Source organism: Hipposideros armiger, unplaced genomic scaffold, assembly GCF_001890085.2.
Source record: "Hipposideros armiger isolate ML-2016 unplaced genomic scaffold, ASM189008v1 scaffold_60, whole genome shotgun sequence".
NCBI lineage: Eukaryota > Metazoa > Chordata > Mammalia > Chiroptera > Hipposideridae > Hipposideros > Hipposideros armiger.
Window position 1 is genome coordinate 2,183,031 of NW_017731410.1, and position 27,548 is coordinate 2,210,578.

At 34.8% G+C, this 27,548-nt stretch overlaps 1 protein-coding gene across 1 annotated transcript in view; it reads left to right on the forward strand.

The window, feature by feature from the left end:
• The window catches only part of ITGA1 (integrin subunit alpha 1), a 154,954-nt gene extending 129,139 nt beyond the window's left edge, over positions 1-25,815 (forward strand). Inside the window, exons 18-29 of the mRNA XM_019641443.1 lie at positions 1,436-1,546; positions 3,474-3,683; positions 4,902-4,982; positions 8,471-8,547; positions 10,930-11,019; positions 12,427-12,529; positions 14,576-14,689; positions 16,406-16,510; positions 16,668-16,772; positions 18,222-18,314; positions 20,323-20,439; positions 24,551-25,815. Of these exons, the coding sequence (XP_019496988.1) occupies positions 1,436-1,546; positions 3,474-3,683; positions 4,902-4,982; positions 8,471-8,547; positions 10,930-11,019; positions 12,427-12,529; positions 14,576-14,689; positions 16,406-16,510; positions 16,668-16,772; positions 18,222-18,314; positions 20,323-20,439; positions 24,551-24,595 (1,251 nt within the window). The 3' untranslated portion in view covers positions 24,596-25,815. The remainder of the gene's footprint in view (positions 1-1,435; positions 1,547-3,473; positions 3,684-4,901; positions 4,983-8,470; positions 8,548-10,929; positions 11,020-12,426; positions 12,530-14,575; positions 14,690-16,405; positions 16,511-16,667; positions 16,773-18,221; positions 18,315-20,322; positions 20,440-24,550) is intronic.
• Positions 25,816-27,548: the final 1,733 nt, after the last annotated feature.

Sequence of the window (27,548 nt, forward strand, 5' to 3'; positions counted from 1 at the left end):
AGAGAGAGAGAGAGAGAGAGAAAGAAAGAAAGAAAGAAGAAAAAGAAAGAAAGGAAGGAAGGAAGGAAGGAAGGAAAGAAGGAAGGAAAGAGAGAGAGAGAAAGAAAGAGAAAGAAAGAAAGAAAGAAAGAAAGAAAGAAAGAAAGAAAGAAAGAAAGAAAGAAAGAAAGAAAGAAAGAAAATGAAAGAAAGACAGAAAGAAAACACCAATTTCAGTAACTGAGATTGAAACTTAGAGACTTGAACATGATCTTGGAGTTTTAAAGGAACAGGCTGATTTTCCCCCAACTCTGACTTTTTTCTGTATTCTTTATGTATTTATATTCTAGTTTTGGAACATTGTAGCTAGAGTGACGGAGAATGTGCACGCTGGTATGCTGTACTTGATCTTTCCTCTGTGAATTTCAAGTCAATATTCCCCACGGTATATGTCAAAATAAACTTATTCTGTCAACACTAAGATCAACCTATGATGGGGAAAAAAAAGAAACAAAAAACCTGGGGTTGTGCCTTCTATTCGGTTTATCAGAACTGAACATTTAGGAGTTAGAAGTTCGATAAAATTTGGAAGGACGTGAAACCAGATGTAGCATTGACTCCAACCTGCTAAAAATCACTGTAGTGTATATTTGTCTAAAATTTAGTATCTAGGCACTGGTATTAAAAAGAATGAACTAGTTTCAAAATTTCCAAAATTCTTTTTGATTTTAGTGGGTAATTTAACATTTGTTCTACAGTCAGGCAAGATGGAATTTGTATTCCAGCTTTCCCAAATTCTGAGTGATTTTGGCAAAGTTATTTAGTCTCTTAGAGGCTCATTTTTTTTCATTTGTAAAATAAAGACCATAGTGATTATTCATCCTGGAGGATTGTTGAAATAATTCTCAGTAATGTGTATAAAAGCTCATAATTCTGGACATGCCATAATTGATGGCTGTTGCGCATGATAGTGTAATCAATATTGATTGTATTAACATTATTTACTTATCCTTTTACATTAGAAAATTCTTACAATTTGAGGTGCATATTATATTAATGAAATGCAATTCAATTTAGAGGAAGCTTGCTCTTCTGAATGTGGGAGACTTTCCTCGGATTACATAGTGATTTTTAGCTTGAGGTCTCAAGAGAAGTGATATTGGCATGCAAGTAGCTTAGAGTGGTATAGCGTGACATAAGGTGCAACATATTCCATCACTCCAGCAGACCCCTCTGAGAAGGTGAAGGTGAGTCACCTGGTCATCATCTGAAGCCTCTGCATTCCAGCTGTGTCCCTCTCCAGCAAAGCAAAAGCCTGATGAGTTCATATGTCATATCAGGTGCACAAGAATGTCCCAGTAAGGCTGACCCACAAGGGCAGAAAAAGAAAGCCATAACAAGGTCAGAACACCCAATAAATATGATACCAATGATGTATTTTTGTTTTTACCTCTAGGACAAGCATGACTTTCGGGACTCTGTAAGAATAACTTTGGATTTTAATCTTAGCGATCCAGAAAATGGGCCTATTCTTGATGATGCTTTAGCGAATTCAGTACATGAATATGTAAGTCTCTTTTTTTTCTTAAATTCAGAATACCTATTTGGGAATAGATGAGGAAAAATCTAAAACACATTAATAGACACACATACACAACCCTAAATCAATTATATTAAAAATTATATTTAACAATTATAGTTAATTAGTTATAATTATATTTTTAAAAAGAATTAGACTCTTTTAGACTTTTTTTAACTCTTCTAACTTCCTATTGTTGGAGTTTAAGGGAACTTATAAATGACACCTATTTTTATCTCTCCTGAATTCAGAACCAATTAAAAGAAAGACATGGGTTGGCCAATTGGGGCTCCCTTTATTACTAGTGAACACTGGGTAGCAGGGTATGGTTAAGGTAAAATGGGTGTCCTCATGTTGAACCAGATTTAGGCCACAGATAACCAAATAGGCCGTCTATCCGCAGTGCTCAGAACTCTCAGGCCTTCTCCACAAGGCTGGGGGGATACCTCATAAAACTTGCAGAATGGAGGTATAGAGAAGAATGTGTGCTTCCCCTGAGCACACCTTTGCCCCAAAAGCAGAACAGATTGAAAGGGACTGACCTGTGTTCAACCAGCTCCTGCTTACAAATTCAGAGTCCACTGTCCCGGCCCTGAGAAAGAATGAGTGAGTGCATAGAAGGAGGGGTCACAAGTGTGGCACGAAGGAAACACTGAGGATGAGGAATTAGTTTTCCCCATGCACCCATCTTCTGCTCTCCCTTCCTTCCAAATATAGATCTTGAGTGTCTTATGAGTGTATACGAGTCCATACCAGGCATCAGAGCTTACAGTGTAACCTAGGAAACAAGCATTAGGTTCTACTTAGAGCATGTGCTGGCCGGGGGTACCAGGGGTGGGGGGGGGAAAGAGGGGAAGCTTCCGAGATCTGAGGGAACTTCTGCTTAGTCTGAGGTGGCAGGGGCACTCCCCTGAAGTTGTGACATTTAAACTGAGACCTGCAGATAGGATGAATCTCCATCCTATTTCGAGGAGGGGAGGAAGCAGTGTTCCAGGCAGAGGGATATGTGGAAAGTTTCTGAGCCCTAAAAGGGACAAAACTAACCCCGTAGTGTGACTGAATGTGAAGAGCTGGGCCAAAGTTGGTGAGGGATGAGGCGGGAGGCACAGGCAGGAGCCAGATCATTCAAGACTGTGTGCCACTGCACAGATTTTAAACTTTTTTGAAGAGAAATAGAATGCTATTGATGGCTTTAACTGGTTCAGCAGCGGCAATGGATTTTGTATTTTTTAAGGATTAATTCAGCTGCAATGTGGAGAATGACTGGAGGGAAGCATGAATGGGTGCAGGAGACCAGTTAGGACGCAGTTACTTTCATTCAGGGATGAAACAAGGATGGTGAGACCAGGGGGGGTGGTAGAAGGGGAAAGGTGAGCAAGGATTCGGGAGATATTTAGAAGAGGGGCAGAATGGACAGTTCTTGATGATGGATTATATAAGGGGAAGGGGCTTAATGAACAAGAAGGCTCAAGGAAAGCTCCCAATTATGTGGTGTGACCAATTTCCAACTTACTGACTGAATGCTATTATGTTCCTAAGTATTCGATTCTTTTTACTAGAAAACCTTATAATTGGAGTTGAGTTAAAGTGTTCCCTGATAGACTTAGATCTTCAAGTACTTGACTTGATTTTTTGGAACTTCTACTCAAACACATTAAAGCCAGTGACAAACATCTATGAAAATTGTGCATTCTTTAAAGGACTGGAAGAATTGCTATTCAAAAGTAAAAGTTTATTCTTTTCCCCTATAAATTATAGGAACAAATATAAAATACCTTAACAGTTCTGTAGTGAAATCTATTCTCTTTATGAGTTGCTTATTTGTCAATATGTCATTGCTTTTATACGTATTAATAGATAATTTTCAATAGTAGTTAAGTAAATTTTGACAGATGCTTCTCTGTGACCATTTCAGATTCCCTTTGCCAAAGACTGTGGAAACAAAGAAAAATGTATCTCAGACCTCGCCCTGAATGCATCCACCACAGAAAAGGGCCTGCTTATCGTCAGGTCCCACAACGACAGGTTCAATGTTAGCCTCACAGTCAAAAATAAAAAGGACAGTGCCTACAACACCAGAACCATGGTGCACTATTCACCAAATCTAATTTTTTCAGGAATTGAGGTAAACTTTTAGTTTTTCATTTATTTATTCATTTCATTTACTGAAGCTACTTTTTGTATTGCTGAGCTAATTGTTTTTATCATATTGATTTTAAAAGAACCAAAAGCATTTTGTACAAAATTAGTAATCTCTAATAGTGAAAGTACCAAGACTTTCTTTAAAGCTTTAGTTCTGATAACATCTTTTTTTTGGATTCCGTATAAGAGACTGTCTGATGTATCAAAAATCATGTTTCACAGAGTCCTTAAACTGCTGCAATTGAGACTGTCATGGAAAACAATAAACATAATAAAGTCAAAACAGTGTAATAGAGAGGGAGTAATACATGTACTGAACAAAAAAAAAAGAAAATTTACATGCAGAAAAATCAAGATACTATTTCCCACTTTCTATGTAAAATCCTTACATTGGCAAGAAAATTGTGTTAAATGACTATATGAGGATTATTTCCTCTAGCCACCTAATCACCTTGTGAGTTGGGTGCTATTAATACATCCATTTCACAGTGGAAGATCTAGACAAGACATTGTGGCATGCTTTGTCCTTCACACACCCTTAACTTAAGTAATAATTAAACATTTTCTTGGGCTAGCCCAGTGGCGCGTTGGTTAAGACCTGGCTTGGGATGCCAGAGGGCCCCGGTTCGGATCCCACATATGAGGGCCAGTGACACTGCCCTCTACAGCTAAGATGCTGAACAACAGCTCAACCTGGAGCTGGGCTGCTGTGAGTCACCGGCGATGGTGTAGGCTGCAGCCCCTGCTGCAGGGGGTTGCCATGGGCTACCATGTGTAGCCCACAGCCAGCTTGAGCGGCCAGAAGCCGCTGTGAGCGGCTGTCCAGAAGCCGGCGACTGATCTGCCTCACCTGGGAAGAGCGCAATGATGGTGCCAACTTGGGCCAGTGAAGCAACATCCTCCACAACTAGATTGAAGAACAAAAGGACAGCAACTTGTCTGTTCCCCTTCCCCCGATTCCCCAGCGCTGTTCCCATCCCCCAATTCCCCAATAAAAAAAAATCTAAAAAAAAAAAAAAAGATTTCCTTGGACTGTGTCATGCATGCACCTGATCCCAAAATGTTGTGACTCTCCCAACTAAATTGAGAGAACAATCTTAGCAAGACCAAGTCCAAGGCACAGCTGGGAAAATTGCAGAAAGCCAAGCTCAAGGATTTCACCTGCGTGTCCACTCTAATCCTGTTTACTTTCTCTTCCTAGGCTATCCAAAGAGACAGTTGTGAATCCAATCATAATATCACATGTAAAGTTGGATATCCTTTCCTGAGGACAGGAGAAATGGTAAGCAGATTATTCAAAATACATGTGGCAATTGGACATGAAAAGTAATATGCTCAAAGCCAAATATATAAGTCCTCATGGTAGTTTAGGGTGATGTACGTGAAGAAGATTGAGTTGAAATTTTGAGTTCTTGGAATCAAAAGGCAATTATTGCATGAGTCAAACTCAAACACCAAGACAAAATTACAAATTTATACTAGATAACATATCTGAGAAAATGGAGTGGGGAAATTCTCATATGGGAGTCTCCTTTGCATGTAGATATCCAATTGCCCCACACCATTTGTTGAAAAGATTATTTATTCCCCCGTTGAATTATCTTGGCACCCTCACTGAAAATTAGTTGACCATAAATAAATAGGCTTGTTTCTTGACTTTTAATTATATTCTATTGATCTATATGTCTTTCTTTATGCCATTATCCCACTATAGCTTTGTCATAAGTTTTGAAATCAAGAAATTTTGTCTTCTAACTATGTTTTATTTTCCAAAATTGTTTGGCCGTTCCAGGTCCCTTGCATTTTTATTTTTATTTTAGGATCAGCTTGTCATTTTCTGTAAAAAAAAAAAAAAGGAGCACAGTGTTTGATAGGGATTATACTGAATCTGTACATCAATTTGGGAAATATAACCATCTTAAAAATATTAAGTCTTCTGATGCATGACAATGGGGTATTTTTCCATTTATTTAGATCTTCTTCAAATAACTTTCAAAAGTGTTTTCTAGTTTTCAGAATACAAGTTTTGCACTTTCTTTGTGAAATTTATTCCTAAGCATTTTGTTCTTTTTGGTGCTAGGCTAAAATAAATTATTTTCTTAAATTTATTTTCAGGTTGTTTATTGCTAATGTATAGACATACAACTGATTTTTCAATATTGATCTTTTCTCCTGTGACCTTGTTAAACTTATTTTTCTTTCTAATAGTTTTTTAGAGGACTCCTTAGGGTATTCTATATAGAAGATCATGTCATGTGCAAATAGAGGCATCCTTTCCAATCCAATGTCTTTTATTTCTTTTTCTTACCTAATTGCCCTAGTTAGAACTTCCTGTAGTAGTTGAATAGAGGTGAGGAGAGCACTTTCATCTCTTCTTAACGACAATATTTCTTTCCATGAAAAGCAGAGAATAATTATCTCTTTCACTGAAGGTTGCTTTTCAGTAAATATTTGTTCTTCTCACTCTTAAGGAGGAAAATATTTAATCAAAATGATTCAGATAAGAAGATTATTTAGACATAAACATAAACAAACAAAAAAGATATACTATTCCTAATATTTATTCCAACTTTCTCATATTATAATGCTTTATAAATAAGACTTTACAATAGATCCCTGCCATCTTTAATACATCAGCACTGAGTGGGATGTCTGGAAATGGCAGTCACATGTCTATAATGAAATCTTTCAGCTCTTCTTTTTGCAAATGAGAATTTAAAAAGACCTTTCCCCTTAATACATGTGTCATGGTTACCAGTTATCCAGGAAACTACTATGAATCACAGTAATTATTAAATTCAATAAATCTCCTATGTTCATTTTAGTTTATGGAACTAACTAGCTATACCAATTTAGTCTTGAAATCTCATCATAAAGTCTATTTCTCAACTATCCCAAATAAAATGTACTGTGAAATTACATTTCTTCTCTACAAATCTATAAAACACGCATCACATTTGAAAAACTTCACCCATAATTCCTGTTATTTGACATGGAAATAAGGAATATCAATTCATATCTACTCCTTCCTTTGACCACTTTAATTAACCATGGAATTATCTCCATTTCTCAAAGAATAATGGCACACTTTATGTTATACTCCAATCATTAGAGACATTAATTACAACCTTAATCGTTTATTAACTATTTCTTAGTTTCTTTAGCAATTCCTTTCTGCTTGTGACAAAAGCCTAAATCAAAGTGTGTCATGTCATCAATAGAGAGATATGAAGATAATTGGGATAATTTGCAAGTAATTTTTACACGGGCTTTACCCTTAGAATATACTTCGATTTCAAGATCTAGATGTAGAGTTTAAGCATTTCAGGATCAGGTCAATATGCAATAGGCAGCTTCTTCGGCCCCAGGACTCTGCTAGTATCTTCCCTCAGTCTAAAGGCTCATCAGGAATGCCAAGACTTATATGTCCAGGCCAATCAGGGGGCTAAGAAAAAGCAGGGAAAAAAGAAGCTCCTTGACAGACTTGGGCAATTTGACCCTTAGTCTATTGTAGTTCAAGCCTACCCAGTAAAGCTTCAGCTGGAATTGTGATTGTTATTTCAAAGCAATAAAAAAACTGCAGAGCTGCAGATTTTTAGAAGAAATATATTTTTTAATGTAACTCAAGATATATGTGTGAGAAGAAAACACCAAAAACAAAGAGTACGTAATATGGTACAACCGTGCAAATATCATGACCCATGAATCTAGTTATCCCTTCTAGTTATCCCCTTCTGTGAATGGTATCTAAATTGATTAAAAGAGCTTTAAATATTAAACTCTGTCCTGTCTAGCACTTAATTAAAAAGATAAAATGTCAGATAGTTTCTATTAATTGTGCATTTTGGACTATGTGTTTTGCTGGCAAAATTCCAAACTTAGCACAAACCAAGATTAGTTTTGAAAATGGGAAATACGGTTTTATAAGCATTATTATGAGGACCATGGGATTAGAACTCTGCTGTTGATGTACTTCTTCAAGAAATAATCTATTTTGGTCTCCCTGTTGGTGTTTATGAAGAGTCATGCATTATATAATTCATATATACATATATAAGTGTATACACACACACACTCAGGCATAATTTCTCAAAAGTAAGTTACCTGTATCAGAGTGTCAGTATAACAAAAACATTTTCCAGCTTTTCTTAGGTATTATTTTAACTATGCAAACTTTTGTAAGCAAAATTCACTACTTTTTTATTATTATAATTTACTTTATTCTAAATAGCCAAGTCTTTTATTTTGTTTTATTTTGTTGTTATTTCTTAAAGGTCCAAAACTTTTTTATACTGTCAAATTAATGGAGCCAAGTATGTTTTCCTCTATTTTATAATGAATATGTATAGATAGTTGCTTTTATTTGAAGATTTACTTTAATGAGGCTTTAATTATGATCATTTCATAATTATAATGTTTATGATTGTGATCTTGCAAACTATAGTAATATAATAAAATAAATAGGAGGTACCTTCCTGGTAATGGCTTATGGTTAGTATAAATCACTTTATTCATATAATTTGAGTGAAGTATTTAAATTCTATATTAATATGCAAAGCATATTACATTTCATGTTAAAAAGTGTGTGTACATCATATCTTATTCTATCTATTTTTGAGATGTAATGAGTTTTTATTTTATAAGATAATTTTTCTGAAATAACTTCATAATTTGAGCTTAGGTAATATCATTTATGTAGCTGAATATTTTAATCAAAGTAAATGTTTTCTTTATCTGGTACTAAACTAAACGTGTGTTTTTATTTCACAGGTAACTTTCAAAATATTATTTCAGTTTAATAAATCCTATCTCATGGAAAATGTGACCATTTATTTAAGTGCAACAAGGTTGGTTTATATGTGTGCATGACTGCATGTGTATGAATGTATATAATTTCTTTTGTATACTTAGAATATTTTGCTTTATAGACTCACTGGAAGCTTCTTATAATTTTTGGGGGGGTATCAGAAGTAGAAGATAATGAACCTCTTTGCTTCACAAAAACAGCCTCATGAGTAATTAGCAAAGTAAAGAAATTTTTGTTTAATAGAAATGATACATCTAACTGGATTAAACCATTGGTTCTATGAGCTGTAGAACATTTTGTAATCACACATCACTTATATCAGCCAAAAGCATTTAAATTCATTTAAAATTTTACAGGCTCTGCTAATTTAAAAACTGTTACTGGCTTCCCATCAAGGTCAACTGAATCATTAGACAGACTTAGTTGCATGATATCTTTTTGCAGCTTAACAAATTTTATCCAAAAATGTCAAAGCTTCTGAAAGATATCGTAGACTAAACATAGCAGAAGGCTAATAAGAAAATTGAAATAGTGGCTTTATTTTTTTTAAATATAATTATCCAATGGACCATAAGCTCTCTGAGATACAGTTCTATCTTTGATTGCTTTATTCTCAAGTAACTACCATGGTGCCTGGCATCTAATAATCACTAAATAAATATAGAATGAATGAATAAATGAAAGAATGAATTAATGAATAGATTAATTCTGTATGCTCAATTCAATTCAATGCAACAAATATTTATTTGATGTCTACTACAGACAAGATATTGAACTAGTCACTGTAGGGAATATAATAATAAGGGCGTGAACCTCTTCACCCCCTTCATGGGGTGAATATTACAGTAGGGGGCTGAGTCTAGTAGATAATTTCTTGCAATTCAGTGTAGAATAAAGAAAATCCATTAAAGAAATATAAGGCTTGTGTCAGAGACTTAATGAAGGGTGAAGTTATATCTACTTGGCAATGACAACCGAAGATAGCTTTATCAAGGAGATTATAATTGAGAAGGTCCTTAAAGTATGGATAGCAGTTCACAAACAGAGGGGTTAGGTGGAGCATTTCTGGTCAAATATACAGCTTGAGCAAAAACTTAAAGATAGACCATTAGATCTATTTGGAGGAATATTGGGTAATCCATTTTAGCTCAAATACAGAAAATACATAAAGGAGTCATGGAAAGTAAACAAGAGTGTTCATCCTACCATGTTATGGCAAGTATTGAATGTCAGAATGGAGGCATTTTTTTCTTAATTGAATAAACTATGAGGAGCCAGAAAAGTTTTTGAGAGATGAAGTCGTAGGTACAGAGCTGCTTCTTAGGAAGATTAATTTGGCCACCGTGTGAAATAGGGGGAGAAAAGGGGACCATTCATAACAAAATCTCAATCACACCAAATCTGTAACCCAAGGCAGGGGATTATCTTCACTCCCTCATGGCTCATGCAAAGCCACTTAATACATTTGGGGAAAAAGCAGGGTCATTAAAAGGTACTCACTGGCCACTTTGTAAGAAAAAAATGTTAGGCGCTTAGTCACTTGGTGGAGGGATGTATGTAATAATAATAGTGAAAGCTAACACTTATTAACTATTCCCTATGTCCTAGGCACTATGTTAAGCACTTTACATTCATTACTCATCGTTTATTATTTAAATAAAATTTCCATTTTGTAGGTGAAAAACCAAGGTACAGAGAGTAAATAACTTGCCCAAAGCATGTCAACATCAAGAACATTTCCATGAACTCTGGCTCAGAGCCTGTGTTTGAACCGGTCCTATCACTCATACATGCATTTTTAATACAAGGATCACGAGATTCATGTATGTGTATATGTGTGTATACACATATATGCATGTGTTTACATAATAATATAACTGAAATGATAACTAAAATCAGGGGAATGAATAAGTGCTTACGTAAGAGCATCGAGTACTTAGGATGGAAAATACTATGACATTGAAGACAGAAGATTTTAGATTTGCTCTCAGTTGTGTGACCCTGGTTCCATCTCTTTACAATGTCCTCACCTGTGATCAATAAGAATCACCTGTTAAAAACACAAAAGCCCTGGGCACCAATTAGGTCCTATTAAACCCATATTCCTAGGAGAGGAGCCCAATAGCCTGTGTATTTAAGAATTGACCCAAGGACTCTTATCATTCTCCTCATGGAAATTTGAGAAACTTGGGACTAAATCACAGTAGTTTTCAACCCTAGCTGCACTTCAGAACCAACTTGGGAACTTTTAACAATCCCCATCCCTCACCTCCCTCCCCACCTTGATTAAAAAAAATCAAGAATTCCACTCATTTGTGCTTTTCTTTAGCTGCCAACGTCAGCTGCTCTTCCAAATGTTCAGAAATATCTCTAAATAGTCAATGGTTTAATGATTTGTCCGTATGTGCTCCGTGTTTTCTAGTGACAGCGAAGAACCTCCTGAAGCCCTTTATGATAATGAAGTAAACATTTCTATCCCAGTGAAGTATGAAGCTGGACTGCAGTTTTCCAGGTAAGAGGAAACTGCATGTTTAGGTTGATGCCTTTCTACTCACCCAGAGGTTCTCAAAGTGCAGTCCCTGGCCAGTTACCTACAACGAACTAGAGAGAAAGGCACATTTTCAGGCCCCAGCCCAGACCTCCTGAGTCAGAAACCCTGGGGGTGGGGCCCAGAAATCTGTGTTAAATAAGCCCCCCGAGTAATTCTTATGCACGCCAAGGTTTGAGCACCAACACGCTGAGTAATCTCAAATGTGAAGTGCAAATGATGCACGATTGCATTAGCAGTCCAGCCTTAAGCCCTTGGTGCAAGCTAAAGACCCTGAAGGTCCTCACAAAAGGCAACGTCCTTCGAGGTCACCAGCATTTTTCTTGGCTGTCATTTTCATTGTGGGGGTCTGATTAGCCTGTCCATTCTGGACACACAAGATTCAGTCATTTATCATTTACAAATAGCTTTTTATTTCTTCCACTTGTCATAAACTGTCCTTTCTCCTAAGGCCTTCTGATCTGTCCAACCACCAATCATGTTGGCAAAAATTCCCACTATAAATTCCCTTGTTTAAGCAGGACTCCAAGGTTTGGCTAAATAAATATGTGCAATATGTAAAAAAAGTATCAGAATCAGTGTCAAGTTCAGTCTAAAAATCTTGTCATGTTATTGATTTATTTTATATGGCACTTTCCTTTTACTTATAACCGACCACAAAAATGAGAGTATTATAGGATATACATGTACATTTTGCTTATAGTTCTTAGCCTTTAAATTCTATTGGCGCTTGTCTATTTTGCTGTATCCACTTCTCTTGGTATGCACATTTTTCCCAAGAATTTTTTATTTATTGAAAACCAAATTTTGGCAAATATTTATAAATATATTTTATTGTCTTCTCTTCACTGAAGTGCTACTTAAAATTTTGCTTATATTATATTTCATTTTATCAAGTTCACCCAAAGATCATGAAGAAGTTGTAAGGAAAAGATTGAATTTTTAACTTTAGCAGTAAATATAGAACTTTAAACAGTAGAAAGGTAACAATTTTTAAACGTATTTAAAATGTATTTACCACTACTAAAAATACCAAGTTTTAGCTGACTGTTCACTAAATGTAAGTGATATTAGTGCATTCATGGAAACTTTTCACTTGATAACAGTGAATTTTTTTTAAACAAATACATATTTTAGTATTTTAAGGCCATATAAATATTAGTGACTAGTGAACTAAATTATATAATCCTTCTCACCCTCCTCAAAGATTTAATTTTAGGTTTCAGGGTACAAGAATTGCCCTCTGATTTGAAATCTCTATAATGATTTTTTCCTGGGGGTACCTAATAGGAAGAAAGAAAAAGAATGAAAGCAAATTAAAGTTAAATTTTGTTGTGGTTTATTCTTCTTCTTCTGATTCATTATTTTAAGCTCGGCAAGTGAATATCATATTTTAATTGCGGCCAATGAGACAGTCCCTGAAGTTATTAATTCTACTGAGGACATTGGAAATGAAATTAATATATTCTACCAGGTAAGAAATTACCTCTAAATTAATATTGTAAGGAGTTATTTGTAAATTTATATATTACATAAAAGTATTATCAGACACATAGAAATATGTTGGTTCAACAGTCTTTATATTCCAGCATATTTTTCTTTCAATTTCACTATTTTAAAATAATTGTATGTAAAGCAATTATGATATTTGAAGCAATTTTAAAGACCTAGCTCTCTAATTTCCTGATAATAAGACACAATGAGAATGATTTCCTAGAAAAAATAAACTATGGCACCAAATAGATACTACCTATAAACCTGTAGACTTTATTTACATTATTTTTTCAGTATGACTGAGAAAAGCACTTTTAAAAAATAATTATGACTATTTCAGAAATTGGTTATTTAAAATTGTCTTGGTAGTATTTTCTTTTACTCAATAAATTAATGTGTCTTATTCTGCTCATCGCTACCTTTTATATATATTATACTATAACTTATGTTCCCACTACCATCTCCTTAAGCACTGTTTTTTATTGTAGATCTTCATATATTGTCACTTATTAGAGTCCAGACTTGAAACAAGTACTCCCAAAGTATTATAAAGAATGTTGAAATAAATAACATTGTTAAGAATATCTCTGAGCATAAATCTTTTGTATTTCTGATTATTTTACTGGGGTAAAACCTAAAATTGGAGTAATGGAATTTTTTTTTTAAAAGACTTTTTTTTTTTTTTTTTTAGGTGAGACCCAGTAACTTTACTGCTAGAAATTTACCACAGGAAATTATTGGTGATACAAACAAAGATTTAGGCTCAGAAGTATTCTTAACAATGTTATTCACAGTAGTTTAAAAATTAAAACCTAGGAATGATCCAAATGCTTAACATGAAATCACTTAACTAAATTGTCATATGGTTATTCAATGGAAAGATAGCTATTCTAATAGTTCAGAGGGCCCATTTGGGGGAGGGGGGAAAGAACCTAATTCCTCTATTTACCAACTCTGTGACCTTGGAAGTTCTTTATTCTCATTCTAACTTTGTTGCCTCACAGATAAAACTGGGATAATAAGAGAATCTACTTCATAGGGCTGTTTAAAGGCAATAATGCAAGCAAAAACATTAGCAGTGTCTGGAACACAGCCAACAATACTTACTGCTCCTGTTGTTAATAAGTGGTTATTGAAGTCATATTCCCAACAAATCTCTCAGTTTACAGGAAAATGCATGGCATAATAAATTTTACAAATGGGACACCAAGTTTTGTATTTTATGGTACAAATTTTATAAGATATGCATATATGCAAATGTAAAGGCAGGTAACCATGCATTAAAATGTTGACAATGTAGTGAAATTCTAGGAAACTTATTTTCTCTTTCAGTATTTTCCAACAGTTCTATAAGAAACATTATTTTTAATCAGAAAAAAATAAATATTAATTACAGAACACATGATTTCTGACTAAATAGCAGGAAAGACTCACCATGGGTGGAATTAACAACAGCCAGTGATACAATAACCAGAGCTGGGGATAGGCTTATAGAGAGAAGCAGATGGAGGCCTGGTTTGCCTGTACGGTGGTGACATATACCATTAGGCCAGGGTGAGAAATGATTTGTGGGCTTAGGGAATTGTAGCAAACTGCGTTGCAGCAAACAAAACTATGCTCACCTGTTCAGACTGGGTCAGGTAAATGTTCTCCCTCCGTTCCACCTCCCAAAAGACTGGGATGTTGGAAAGGATGACAAGCATGGTAAATTGACAAAGAAAAAAATGTTTAATTCTGATTTTCCTTGAATCTCAGTCCTATTTTGGAAGTAGGGGAATAAAGAAACAATATATGATTGTGGCTGAGGCACATGATCACTGACCATTAAACATCCCCATTTTCCATTTTTTTGCTCTGTTAATTATGCCAATTCTTTGTTCAGTGTCATAAACCATCTGTATTCGTTTTTGGGAGTCAAAATATTACACAACTGAATCATCAGTTAAGAACTGACGTCCTACATAAGACCAAAAGGATACTGTTGAAAGAGAAAGAAAATATTATATTTTGATTTTTCTTCCCGTAGATTAAAAAAAGTGGACATTTTCCAATGCCAGAACTTACACTGTCAATTTCATTCCCCAACTCGACATCAGATGGTTATCCTGTGCTGTACCCAAGTGAATGGTCATCTTCTGATGTAAGTCATGGTGCCCTGGAATTATGTCATCTCTGTTATTTTTTTCAGTTTGAATTTAAAGCCTTCTGTTCTGCATGCCACTTGTGAGAAAGAGCTTTACCAAAGGAACATGGAGAAGCATTTAGAAAAAATTTTAAATAGTAATAACTTCTACTCATTATTCAGTAGATGTATTAGTTCCCTACAGCTGCTGTGGTAACAAATGACCCCAAACTGGGTGGCTAAAAACAACAGAAATTTATTTTCTCACAGTTCTGGAGTCCAGAATATTAAAATCAAGGTGTTGACAGTGTTGCTTCCCTTGGAGGCTTGCCTCCTTCCTAGCTTCTGTTGGCTGCTGTCAATCCTTGGAATTCCTCAGCTTTGGGCAGCATAACTCTGATCTCTGCCTATGTCTTCACATGGTGTCTTCCCTGTGTTTCTGTGTCTTCTCCTTTTCTGTCTCATAAGCACACTCATCAGTGGATTTAGAGTCCACCCTAAATCCAGAGTGATCTCATCTGGAGAGCCTTAATTTAATTATACCTATAATGACCCTGTTGGTATTAGGACCTGGGCATATCTGTTTAGGGTCACTATTCAATCCATTAGAGTAGACTTTAGATAACTAATGTTTAACTTATGCCTGAAATGTTGGTTACACCTTTCATTTGCTTGAGATGATCAAACAACGCTAGAAAGAGACTTCTTAATTGTTTTTAAGCACACAGAGCTTGAACATAAAACAGCACAACACGGTTGACTCACTTACAGCAACAGCAATCAATTCCAGACAATAGCAGTAGCGCACTCCCTTAGTACCTGTCTATGTGGTAGTTAATTGTTATGGTTCAGTCTCTAAACCATAGAAAAATCACAATAAGTCTTCTTTTTAGAGATTTTATTTTTAATTTAAAGTATTCTTAGAAATGAAGAAATAGCAACAGTGGTAGCTGGCTTGTAATATCTAAATATTTTTCTAAAGGCAAGGGAAAAATAAACCTCAGGCGTCTCCCTCTAACAAAAAAATCATGTCTGTGAGAATCTGAAAAGAATAAAACTGTACTTTTCCTACTACTGATGACCTTTTATCCTTATTACCTTTTATCAAGAATGCAGAGAGTCCTGCGGAAGCAAAAGGTTTATTACATTAAGTCTGGGAAAACAATCCAGAGCCAGCTAACTTATAAACGTGGCATTTTAACGTCGATAAGGCTGCTTCTTCCATCTTCCATCCACACAGACTTAGTATACAGAGACTCCAAAAATATCATTGGATGAATATGCGGACACAGATGAAAGTCCCTCTCTTTTTTTGTTTCATAAATCATCATATAAGCCATCACATTGAATAACAAATGCTAACCCTTTTTTTCCTCAGTAGAGTTTTAATTTTTTACTCCTTCTCTCTGTATTATGGCAATTTACAAACATATTTAATGAAAATAATAAATTAATCAGTTTATCAATTATGTAATAGTAAGTTCTACAAGCAACCTTCCTTTTCCATAACCTCAACTGCTATCTGTTACAATTCAAAATTGGCTCCGTAACAGCAATTATTATCTGGAGGTAGGTGTAGATGGCTGGTGCAGCATAGCTTCTTCCATATGGGATGCTTACAAAGATATATCTTTTTTTAATATGTCAATGACTATCATTCATATTATTGTACCAAATCATTCTTCCCTCTGATGTCTGGCATTGTCTGATAAAAGAAATATTTTCATTTCTTAGAATGCAAACTGCAGATCCAGTAGCCTTCAGGATCCTCGTGGTATCCACTCTGGGAAGGAACCAATTATAGTCAAACCTGAAGATCTCAAACGAGGCACAATTCAGGTAAATTCAACTGAGATGAATACTCATTTTAGCTCTTGCTTTCTAAGTGAATAAACTCAATGTCAACCTAAAAATAACTATCTTATAGAATATTTTAATATAGCGTCTCTTACCAAATGTCAAAAATACTAATATATACCTCTGGACATTTAAACAGGACTGCAGTACATGTAAATTTGCCACCATCACGTGTAATCTGACTCCTTCTGACATGAGCCAAGTGAATGTTTCACTTATCTTATGGAAACCAACTTTTATAAAAGTAAGTGATTGCATTGTTCTCTGAAATTATGGATATGTTAACAAAGCTTTCTTCAGTCCTTAGTATATGCAAAGCAGAGTGCTTCTGCAGAAAGAACACAAGATTGGAAGTCTAAAAGAATATGTTCCATGTCCTAGCTTCACCAGCTCTGTGGCTCTCACTTTCCTTGTCTGTTACTAAGTTATCTTCAAGGTCCCGTTCAGATATATGCTTTTCTCCAACTTCTCTTATCCTTTTTCTTTGCACCGCAAGAGATAAACACCTATATAATACCAAAGTTTGGATTTACCTTAATACTTTAGAGCTCAGTTATGGGACAAGGAATTATAGGGAGACAATCCTTGACACCCTGGACAAAGAGTAGAGTTAACATATAGTATTATGGACTAATTATATTAGAACAGACTATTGCCTGTCTATCTATCTATCTATCTATCTATAGCTATATCTATATAGATATATTCATTTACATATCATATATATATGGATTTTTTATTAGTTTCTGGTATACAAAACAATGTAATAATTAGACATTTACACCCCTTACAAAGTGATAACCTCCATCCCCTAATCTACTACCCCTCTGACATTGTATACAGTTGTTACAATTCCATTGACTCTATTCCCTGTACTCCACATCCTGTGACTATATATATATATATATATTAAATTATAGTTGACATTCAGTATTATTCAGCTTCAGCTTCAGATGTACAGCACAGTGGTCAGGTACCTACACCTTCCATGAAGTGGTCTCCTTAATAAGACCAGTGTCCATCTGATACCCTACAAAATCTTTACAGCATTATTGATTATATTCCCCAACCTGTCTTTCATATCCCCATGGCAATCTTGTGGCTACTGATTGTGCTTTCTAATCCCCTAGGAGGACATTTCTTTACCTCTAATAAAGTCAAATTCATCTGACAACAAACTATTTTATAACTTAATCCATTGTACTTTATATTATTTGTTCCTCTCTTAGAAATAACTGGTTAATTATACAAAATTTGCATTTTTAGATTTGATCATATTAAGTTGCTATTTTTGTAAGTCACAAATTGTTGAATATTGGCAATTTCACATTTAAGCCTAAACAGACTCCTATATAAACCTCATTATCAGGGTGTAGCTATTTCATACCTGGCTACACGAAATATGGGCAGCATTTGAGGTTTGTTTTTGCTAAGGATAGATCTTAACAGAAATTTATTTAGAAAAATGTTTCCATTCTGTATCAAGGATCTAAACAAGGATTTAAGTGCAGAGAGGGAGGGAGGGAGGGTATACAGTCATCATTTGATACCATCAGTTCCATTTGGATATTAACAAAACCAGTGTTTTTAATCTCAGGAAAATCTTACTTTTAAAAATTGCACTACTCAAACATGACTAGCTCTCATTGTGATTAGCTTAATATATTGAAAATAAATCCCGTTTGCTTTTCAGGCACGTTTTTCTAGCTTAAATCTTACTGTAACTGCAGAACTTCATAGTGAAAATACATCACTAGTTTTAAGTCCTGGCAATCAAAAAAGACAGGTAAGTGCAACTCGAAGTTTTGAAAACATTATACATTTCACTCTGAATTTTGTGACATAATGTTGTATAATTGCTTATAGCCCCTTAAGCAGTGACTAGTACTGCTCCGTTAGTGACAGACACTTTATGCCTCAAATTATACTTGATTACCCTGAAATGTGATTTCAGTCTCATCCTTCTTTGTAAGAAACTGGGGAAAACCATGATATTTACAGTTAACATGCCATGTTTGACTTCATTGCTTCTAACTTTCACAGTAAATTGATGTTTTTACTTTCACCTTGATAACAAATAATGCATTTGTAATTTTCCTCCTTTAAAACTGACATTTTAAAATGTAGTTGACATCTGAAGAGCAGATTTGAAAAACAATTCCTTTACCGAAAGTGTCTTTATGTTATACAGGAATACGTGTGAACTTTTTAAAGTTTTCTTCATATAGCCAGTGGGAAATTTGAAATGAAAATGAAGTGTTATTCCCTAATACAAATTCATGCTTGAGTCCTTGGTAAAAATAAAATAGTTGGAGTTCTTTCCTTTTGTGCTATTATAAAATAAAGCCAAAATACTTGTTATAGATGTGGGCGCTTCAGCATAATTTCCCCTCTTATCATGGAAGAGTTTAAATACCCCATGTGGATATTATGAGTCATAAAATTCTATTTGGAAGCTACCTAACATTCAGATGTTATTTCAAAACCTCTTATTTCAAATTATTACTTATTTCAAATCATACAATGCCAATGACTGCTGATAAACTTTCACCTTTAAAGAATAGATGCATATAATACATCACTATATACATATAATGTTTACTTCCTTTATAAAGAGAACTTAGCCTGATAAATGCAAAGTTGTTCCACACATAGGCCAAAATATCACCAGTAAGCACCAAAAAATATATATGAGTACTGGAAAATATATATGAGTCTTGGAAAAGAGTACATTAGCTCCTAAATATATTTTGTTATAATTTGTATAATTAGCTTTACTTCCCCTAAATGTTAGCTTAAAATTCCTCAGGGAGCTATTTGTTCTACATTTTATCCTAAGGAAAAATTATACCTAAATGGTTCAAATTACTCCAAGTGATCATTCTGTAATTGTGTAATCTGAGAGAAGTGACTGATTCCGTCCAGACTTCAGTTTCTGTATCTGTAAATTCAGGGAATTCTTTTAGTTGTGTTTAAAGTCTGTTTTAAAAGGTCTGATACTGCTGCCAGCTCTGTGTTCAGATGCATCAGCAGTGACCTACCCTGAGCAATTTGAGGGGTTTGAGTCAGTATTCAGCATATGCAAACATCTCCCCTGTTAGTTTCCTTTTTTACCCTTAATCTTCTCTCTAGATTAAGGAATTGTGATGTTTCTGGCTAAAGGCAAATACAGAAATTTGATCTGTTATTAGTCATTGATATCTATCTAATTTTTTTTTCTCAGAAACCTAAGGGATGGGACACAGAGCATGTGTTTGTATGATTGTGAATGTATTTGTAATAATTCGTTTATCTGCACACTTGAGACATGTATATTTTATTGTATAAAAATTATACCTCAATTTATAAACAAAAAACAAAACATATTAGAATTAAAATAAGACAATCTACTCAGGTTTTTATGTGAACAACCTATATGGTGACATTCTAGCCTAAACTTATCTTATTATGATAATGCACTAAAGCCTATTAATAAATCTTTAAAACATACAATACTTTTGGTTCCCCCTGAATTAAATTCCCCTCTACCATTGAGCTTTCTAACTCATAGACAGTTTACTCTTTATGTATTGATTTCTTAAGGATAAGATTATAATTTGGGGGGTAGTAATAAATTTGACATGGTTAGAGACTCAGAATAGAAGAAGGGCATTTTTAAAGGTAAACTCAATGTTTTGCGTGTAATGAGATTAAGTATACCTTTCGATAGAAAATTTTAGCCTGTAAGAACCCAAAGTACCAGGAGTCCTAATAGGTGTTTATCAATGTTAACAGTCTTGTTTAATAATTTTCAGCTTGCCATTCAAATATCGAAAGATGGGCTACCGGGCAGAGTGCCACTATGGGTTATCTTGTTGAGTGCTTTTGCTGGATTGTTGCTGTTAATGCTGCTCATATTAGCACTGTGGAAGGTAAGCACCAAAGTTCCCTTGACTTTCTATTTCAATTATCAACAGCAAATGGTAAATTCAATTCTGATGTATCCATGCTGGGGAACGTAGTATCATACAGCTATGAAAAAATTGAAATGATGATCAAGACAAAAGAAAAAAGAAAAATGTGTATCTCGAGCACGGTACACAAATTTGATCCCATTTTTATAAAAGAAAAATTAGTATACCCAAAAATCACTGAGGATCTCTCTAGAGGTTGGGATTATAAGAGACCTTCATACTATGTCTATAACACTGGACGTTTTAAATTAATTATAATGAGAGAAGAGTGTAAACTCTCTCTTATAGAAAAAGAAAAGAATAAATTCCTGTCAGTGTATGAATATATAAGCAATAGAATTATGGTTAAGATAAGCCTTACCCTAATTATATATTTCTATGTATTGTCAACATCGAATGCTTCTTTAATGTATCAACAAATATACCACGTTTTATGCAATGTTTTGTACCTGAGTGAGAGAAAGGTTTTATTAATTAATTCATGAAAGGGGAATCTTACAGTTTCAAGGACTCCTATTTCAAATCCTCTTGTAAAACTGAGTAACCACCTACGTTCTGTCTGGCATATCCATATATTTACACAGATGTTTGCTTACACTGAAATATGCAAGGTTTTTTAAACTCTTAACTGTGTCATTTTTAAATGAAGCAGAATTAAGATGATAGCTTTTAGGATAAATCTAATAGAGAATAAAATCACATAGACAAGTTGAATTTAATGTTTTCCAATTAAACATCAAATTGGCATTTATTCTAGCATAATATCACCCTATCTTTTGCCTATTGTTTTGGTAAACAGCTAAACTATGTTAAAAATACAGATTGTGACTACACATATTCATTTTTCTAATACCTGAGCAACAGAATTATCTTTTAATCAAATAGTTTAAATAACAAGTTTCCCACCAAATACCGACTGTTGTGACCCTTTCTGACACTCTTCTGACTAACTTCCCCTTTGGGGGGATGAATCTCAGAGAAGATGATCAGAGCACGTTAAAGATGTAGGTCAGTGGCATTTAGGTCAGCAAATAGAGTCCATAGCTTTTGTCCAGCAAAGTCTCCCAGACACAACTCTCCACCATCTCAAACTCCCAGCTCTCCCTCCCACTGTTCTGTCTGCAATACCTGGCTTTGCCACACTGTGGTACCCGAGGCCTGGCTCAGTGGAGTCAAGGTTTTGCCTGAACTACAGATGGCCGTTTCTCCCTTTATATGCACCTCTAATAGAGGGAGTGTTTTAGTCATGATTTCTTTCAGTGTGGTCTTCTATTCTGACCCCTGTACTTGCCCCTAGTTTTAGGATGCCGCTGACAAGAGAAGAAGAAAGCCAGAGCTGATATTCGGATAGGTTCCCTCTGCAGCATACCTCCGTTTAAATATGTTTCACCCACCGGGTTTTTTTTGTCATCAGTCTGAAAAAGCATAAATGCAAAAATAAACATTCTTCCATCCAGCAAATGTTTTGTTGATACATTCCGATGGCTTCTTAGAGCTTCTTTTTAGGCCCAAAGGAAGGCCATTTAACAACCTTTGGACTGTCCTGACCAGTAGGTATAGCTAGTTCCAGCAATCAGAACTGTGATTCCAAGGTAGAAGGGAAGAGAACTAGCACTTACCGAGTGCTTGCTATATGCCAGGAGCTGTTTTAAGCTTTTCCACTGTAGAGTCGAACGAGACTCGGCCCACAGAGGAACCCTGAGAAGGCAGTACATTCCTCTCTCTTAACTTAATCTCATACTGATGTATTTACTAATCCTAAAACTTTGTCCCTTATTCAATATGCATATCCTTGGCTAAGGGGGTGGGTGGGGAATTTTTTAGTCTTTTATATTTTAGTATAAATTTATTCATTCAACATTTATTCCATAATATAGTTGGTAAGCATGTACTTTCTGCCAGGGACTATTTAACCGGGTCCTTTGTCCTAGGGTTTTGAAGTAGGGGGGCATAAATAAGATCATTCAGTAAATAGGGAAAGAAAAAGAAGGAAAGCGAAAACTACAAGGAAAGTCTGGGAGCGGAACACAAACTTGTTTCAAATTTTGGCTAGTATTGGCTCCATCCAGTTTGAAGCTATAACCTATATTCTCCTAATATCCACTCTAATCACCTAATTTCTACTAAAAACCCCATGTTAATATTGGGGGTTGGGTGGGAAAATTTAGATAACAGAAGCTGAGTTTTTTTGTTTTGTTTTGTTTTGTTTTTAAAGATTTTTATTGGGGAATTGTGGGGATGGGAATAGCACTGGGGAATTGGGGGAAGGGGAACAGAGAAGTTGCTGTTGTTTTGTTCTTCAGTCTAGTTGTGGAGGACATTGCTTCACTGGCCCAAGTTGGCACCATCATTGTGCTCTTCCCGGGTGAGGCAGATCAGCTACCAGCTTCTGGACAGCCATTCACTTTGGCTGCTGGCCGTTCACGCTGGCTGCTGGCTACACACCGTAGCCCATGGCAACCCACTGCCACAGGGGCTGCAGCCTACGCCCTCGCAGGCGACTCATGGCAGCCCAACTCCAGGTTGAGCTGTTGTTCAGCATCTTAGCTGTGGAAGACAGTATCACTGGCCCTCATATGTGGGATCCGAACCAGGGCACTCTGGCGTCCCAAGCGAGTTCTTAACCATCGTGCCACTCGGCCGGCCCAACAGAAGCTGAGTTTTAAAATAATGCATTTAATATGTGAAAGCAGAAGAAGGTTGAAAAAGAGCAAAAGATTTAGAAAAGAAAGGATAAAAGATGAAGAGCCGGTGGGGCAGGAAAGAGAAACGTTTTATAATTCACCACCACCTGCTTTAGTGAAAGCCTCCTCTGATTCATTGTCAACTCAGGACATGCAGGCACAAGTTAAGGGGCTTAATGGTTTGTGAATCCACAACATTTGTATTTGGCTTAAAGGAAAAGGCCTGAGATATCTAGGAGTACCGGCATTCTAAAGACAACAAATTTATTGTCTTTTCATGTTCATCTGTCCTGTTGTCACCTTTTCCTCATCTACCATCATCTAGATTCTGGCATGGTGGAAAAGATAAAGCCCTGAGTAAAACTTCTCTGATTTAAAACTGCATATTTTTTACCATTTATCCCCTCTAAGCCCTCAATTGTTCAATAATTATTTTTAAAAATATATAATTGTCTTGCATAATTTACCATAATTTTATGATTAAAATGATATGAAGTTACCAGACTTTGAAAGAACTAACTCATTGTTTTTGCTTGAACTATTATAATCCACTCTCAAATTTAATATATATATTATATATATAAATATATATATTATAATATATACAGATTTAAAAAAAACACTTCTTTAGGACCCTTGATTTTTTTTTTAAATATGCATTTTAGATTAGATTATTACAAAGATCCCTTCCGGCCCCTGTGCTTATTTTTATTATTCTGTATAATAGGAAATAAATAAAACACTTGTAATTTTTATGATGTCCCAAATCAAAAGGTATAATGAAAAATACACACATTCACCCCATGTGAAAATTTTCATATTTTCAATAACTTCATTATACCCAAATGATACAGGTTGTTTTCAAGAGGCTCTGCATGCCAAGCCTATATAGACATATGCTCTGACACATTTAAAGTTAAACCAGACAACACAGAATCTCCCAACCCTTTAGCCACAGTGTACCTACCATATTCCTCATCAACTCTAATGACCTCAGTGTGTGGCCATAAGTTATTTGATGGAAATTTCTCTCCAAAAAAAAGATGATGGCAAAATACAGACAGTGCTAGCTAACTGCGTTTTGTATGTCTTCCAAAATATTTTCCCAGAATCTTTTAGTTTGTTTATTACATGTACTAGTTTTTACTAGGAGTCATGATATATTTAACCAATGAAAGGTTAAAAATGAAATAGCAATTTGATAAATGTCATTTCTTGATATGCAATATTACTTAATAAGTCAGTGGAAAAAATCTCTCAATTATGTTAATTATTTGTATGCTCAGAATTGCTAACATATTATTAAATTAAATTATATTTAAGGAGATAAGTATTTATTTAAATTCAAATAATTAAATGTGTTATGTTTGGTATTTCCTCAACAGATTGGATTCTTCAAAAGACCACTAAAGAAGAAAATGGAGAAATGAAATATTTTACAAAGGAAAAAAAATTATTAAATGATCTATCCTCAGGTTTGCCTCAAATATGTGACAAGAAATTTATAAATATAATTAAAGATATAGTCACATAAATTTATATAATCCATCAGGGTTAATCACTTGGAAAATAACAGATCAAGCAAGATCCAAAAATATAATGCCATATATATTTTATAAAATGATGAAAAATATTTTTAAATAATTACTCATTTTTGTTGAGTATTTAAGCAAAATTACAGTGTTTTAAAGATGAAGAATAACCTGTACAAATATTTTTATATATTAAATCACACTCAAAGTATTTAAGGAATGCATAAAAATATTTTTATGATCATTGAAGCATTTACTTTCAAAACAGTATAAATTAAGCTTTTTCAATTGATTCCTGATGAATATCCTCATCCAGCATGACAGTCGACATTTGTAAATGCTAAGAAAGGAATTACCTTAAAAAGATCATTTCCCCCAATTCAAATGAGAAAAATTTCCCGGGTAGAATCTATATATAATCTGGACTGAAAATATAATTAAATCACAGAGAATACATTCAACATCTTTGTGTTGGATTCAGTACTTGGAAGGTTTTCTTTCCAAAGTGTTTGGAAAATAGTGCAATTGAGCTGAAATTCTATCTATGATGGAAAATTAAGATAGACTTATTTAAAAGCAAGTGCACTGAATGGATTAATTTAAGCTTTTACAGAACATGCTTGATTGTGATATTGAGCTCTAAAACTCAAAATTCTTCTATACTGAAAAAACACTTAGAGCAATTTTGTGTGTCATAACAGTGATTTGTTATAAAAAGCCACATTGTGGGTAGAATATGCTAAAATGGTTTCTGAATGGAATATGGCAGCATAGATAAATGCCACTGAAGTGTCTAAGTCATCCTTGCTATGCACCTTTTGAACGAACATCAGAGGACCTTGGATGTAACCAAAAGTAGGAGTTTTCTCAACTCCTTGGTACATGGTTCATTCAAACCCTCAAGCTGTGAGAGTATGTTTATTTTTAAGTTTTTTACAGGTATGTAATTTTCCAAATACATTTCTTATTTCTATGAAAAGGCAGTATTTCATTTCAGTATTGTATTTTACCAAGCAGCCACTCTTTTTTGAGCGTGGCATATCAATATTTAAGTAGAACTCCAGAAATGTATTTTAAAGGATTTCAGGTTTGAAACCTCACACCAACAGAAGGATATCTCACCTTTGTATATGCTTCTTTGTTCTTGAAGTCATCATTACGGTGCGTTGGACTGTACTGTAGCATAAGCTCCTAGGTCGCTCCATTTCTTAGGAAAATAACAATGAATGAATGTATAGTAGCTGCATGTGTGAACTACTGCTATAATGTTTGCTGATTCTTCCTCAACAACTCCATCTCTCCATGATTGACCGTCACAAGACCAGAACCTGTAACTATCCACAAAGCCTTGGGCCGTTTTTCTCCAAAAGCAGCAACTCAATGAAGAAATTAAATGCCCTGGATTTAATTTTTTAAAACTAATTTCCAAGGAATTATCTGAGGACTCAGAGCCAGCCTACCGCATGGCTCTCCACATCTACATCTAAGACCCTAAAGGTCACAGCCATACACGCCTGGGGAGTGCTGAGATCATCAGTAGCTGGAAGAAAAGCAAAGTGTTTCCAGAGATTTGCTACCCTCCTGCTGGCTTGTCTTGTTCAGAAATGTCCACTTTGGGAATTTTCTTCATTCTCACTATCTATCTCCAGGTTCCGAAATCATTCTTGGCACCTTTTTCCTTTGTCCAACCACTCTGGCCTCTCTTATTCTGAGTCACCATGTTGTACAACTCCAGGGCACAGCCTGCTCAGCAGCTCCACTCCAATCTCAGCACATCCTTAGAAATAAATCAACACATGAAATTAAACGCACACTCAGCCTCTGTGACTGTGAGGCAAAGCAGTCACTGAAATAGGAGGGTGCACATGTAAACCAAATACATGTTAACACAAAGGGGAACAATAGAAATGATGGCGTTTTGAACTTTTTAGAAAAGAGAGGAAGAACTGTTTGGCCAGATCAAAAAGCTATTTGTAAGACTGGCACAGTTTTCAACACATGTCATTCCTGGTTTTTAAGTAGAATATTTAATTAACCACATATCACATAGTATTATGATTTGTTCAGGTTACTGTGGGCATCTGTGTATGTACATGTTTGTGTGTATCAATACACAGACACACACACACGCGGATACAAATTTAACATAAAATACCTCAATAACACCAAATGACAGAGTTTACAAAAAGTAAATACAGAAAAACTACACTCAAAGGAAAAATTTGATTTATTCACTTTGAATATGTTTTCATTTTCATTAACATTTAAATTTAGCATACAGTTCAGCAACTATCTAAAAAACATAAAGGAAGAGTCTTTGATTTTAAAGAAATAGGGCAATAGATGTCCCAAATTATCTTTGTACAAATATTCTAAAACAGTCTATTATCAAGAAATATACTAAACTTGATCATTTTATTTAAAATATTTAATAAGTAAAGTAGGTGAAATTTAAAACTATGGACTTATTGGCTAAAATAAATTATCAATACTTCCTTTTTTTTTAACTTTGGTATTTTTTTTAGTTGATTATTGCTTCTCCTGTGAACTGAGTTATGTATGAAATCCCTTTCCTGACCAAACCTACACTGGCATATTGGTAAATTATTTAACAAATACCTCTCCAAGAGGAAAAACAAAATCCTGATTTGCATTATTTTCCAATTTCCATGCCCTAAATAGTCTTGCCATGGCCATTTTCAAGCTACATAATCCTAAATAGCTTGCAGAATTTCCAAGCATTTATCTGTCAGCTCTTATGAACCAGTATGAGCTGCCTTCAGCACGTTATTGAGATTATATGACAATGATAGCTAGCTGGAGAGAGAGAGAAGATAGATATAGATGATAG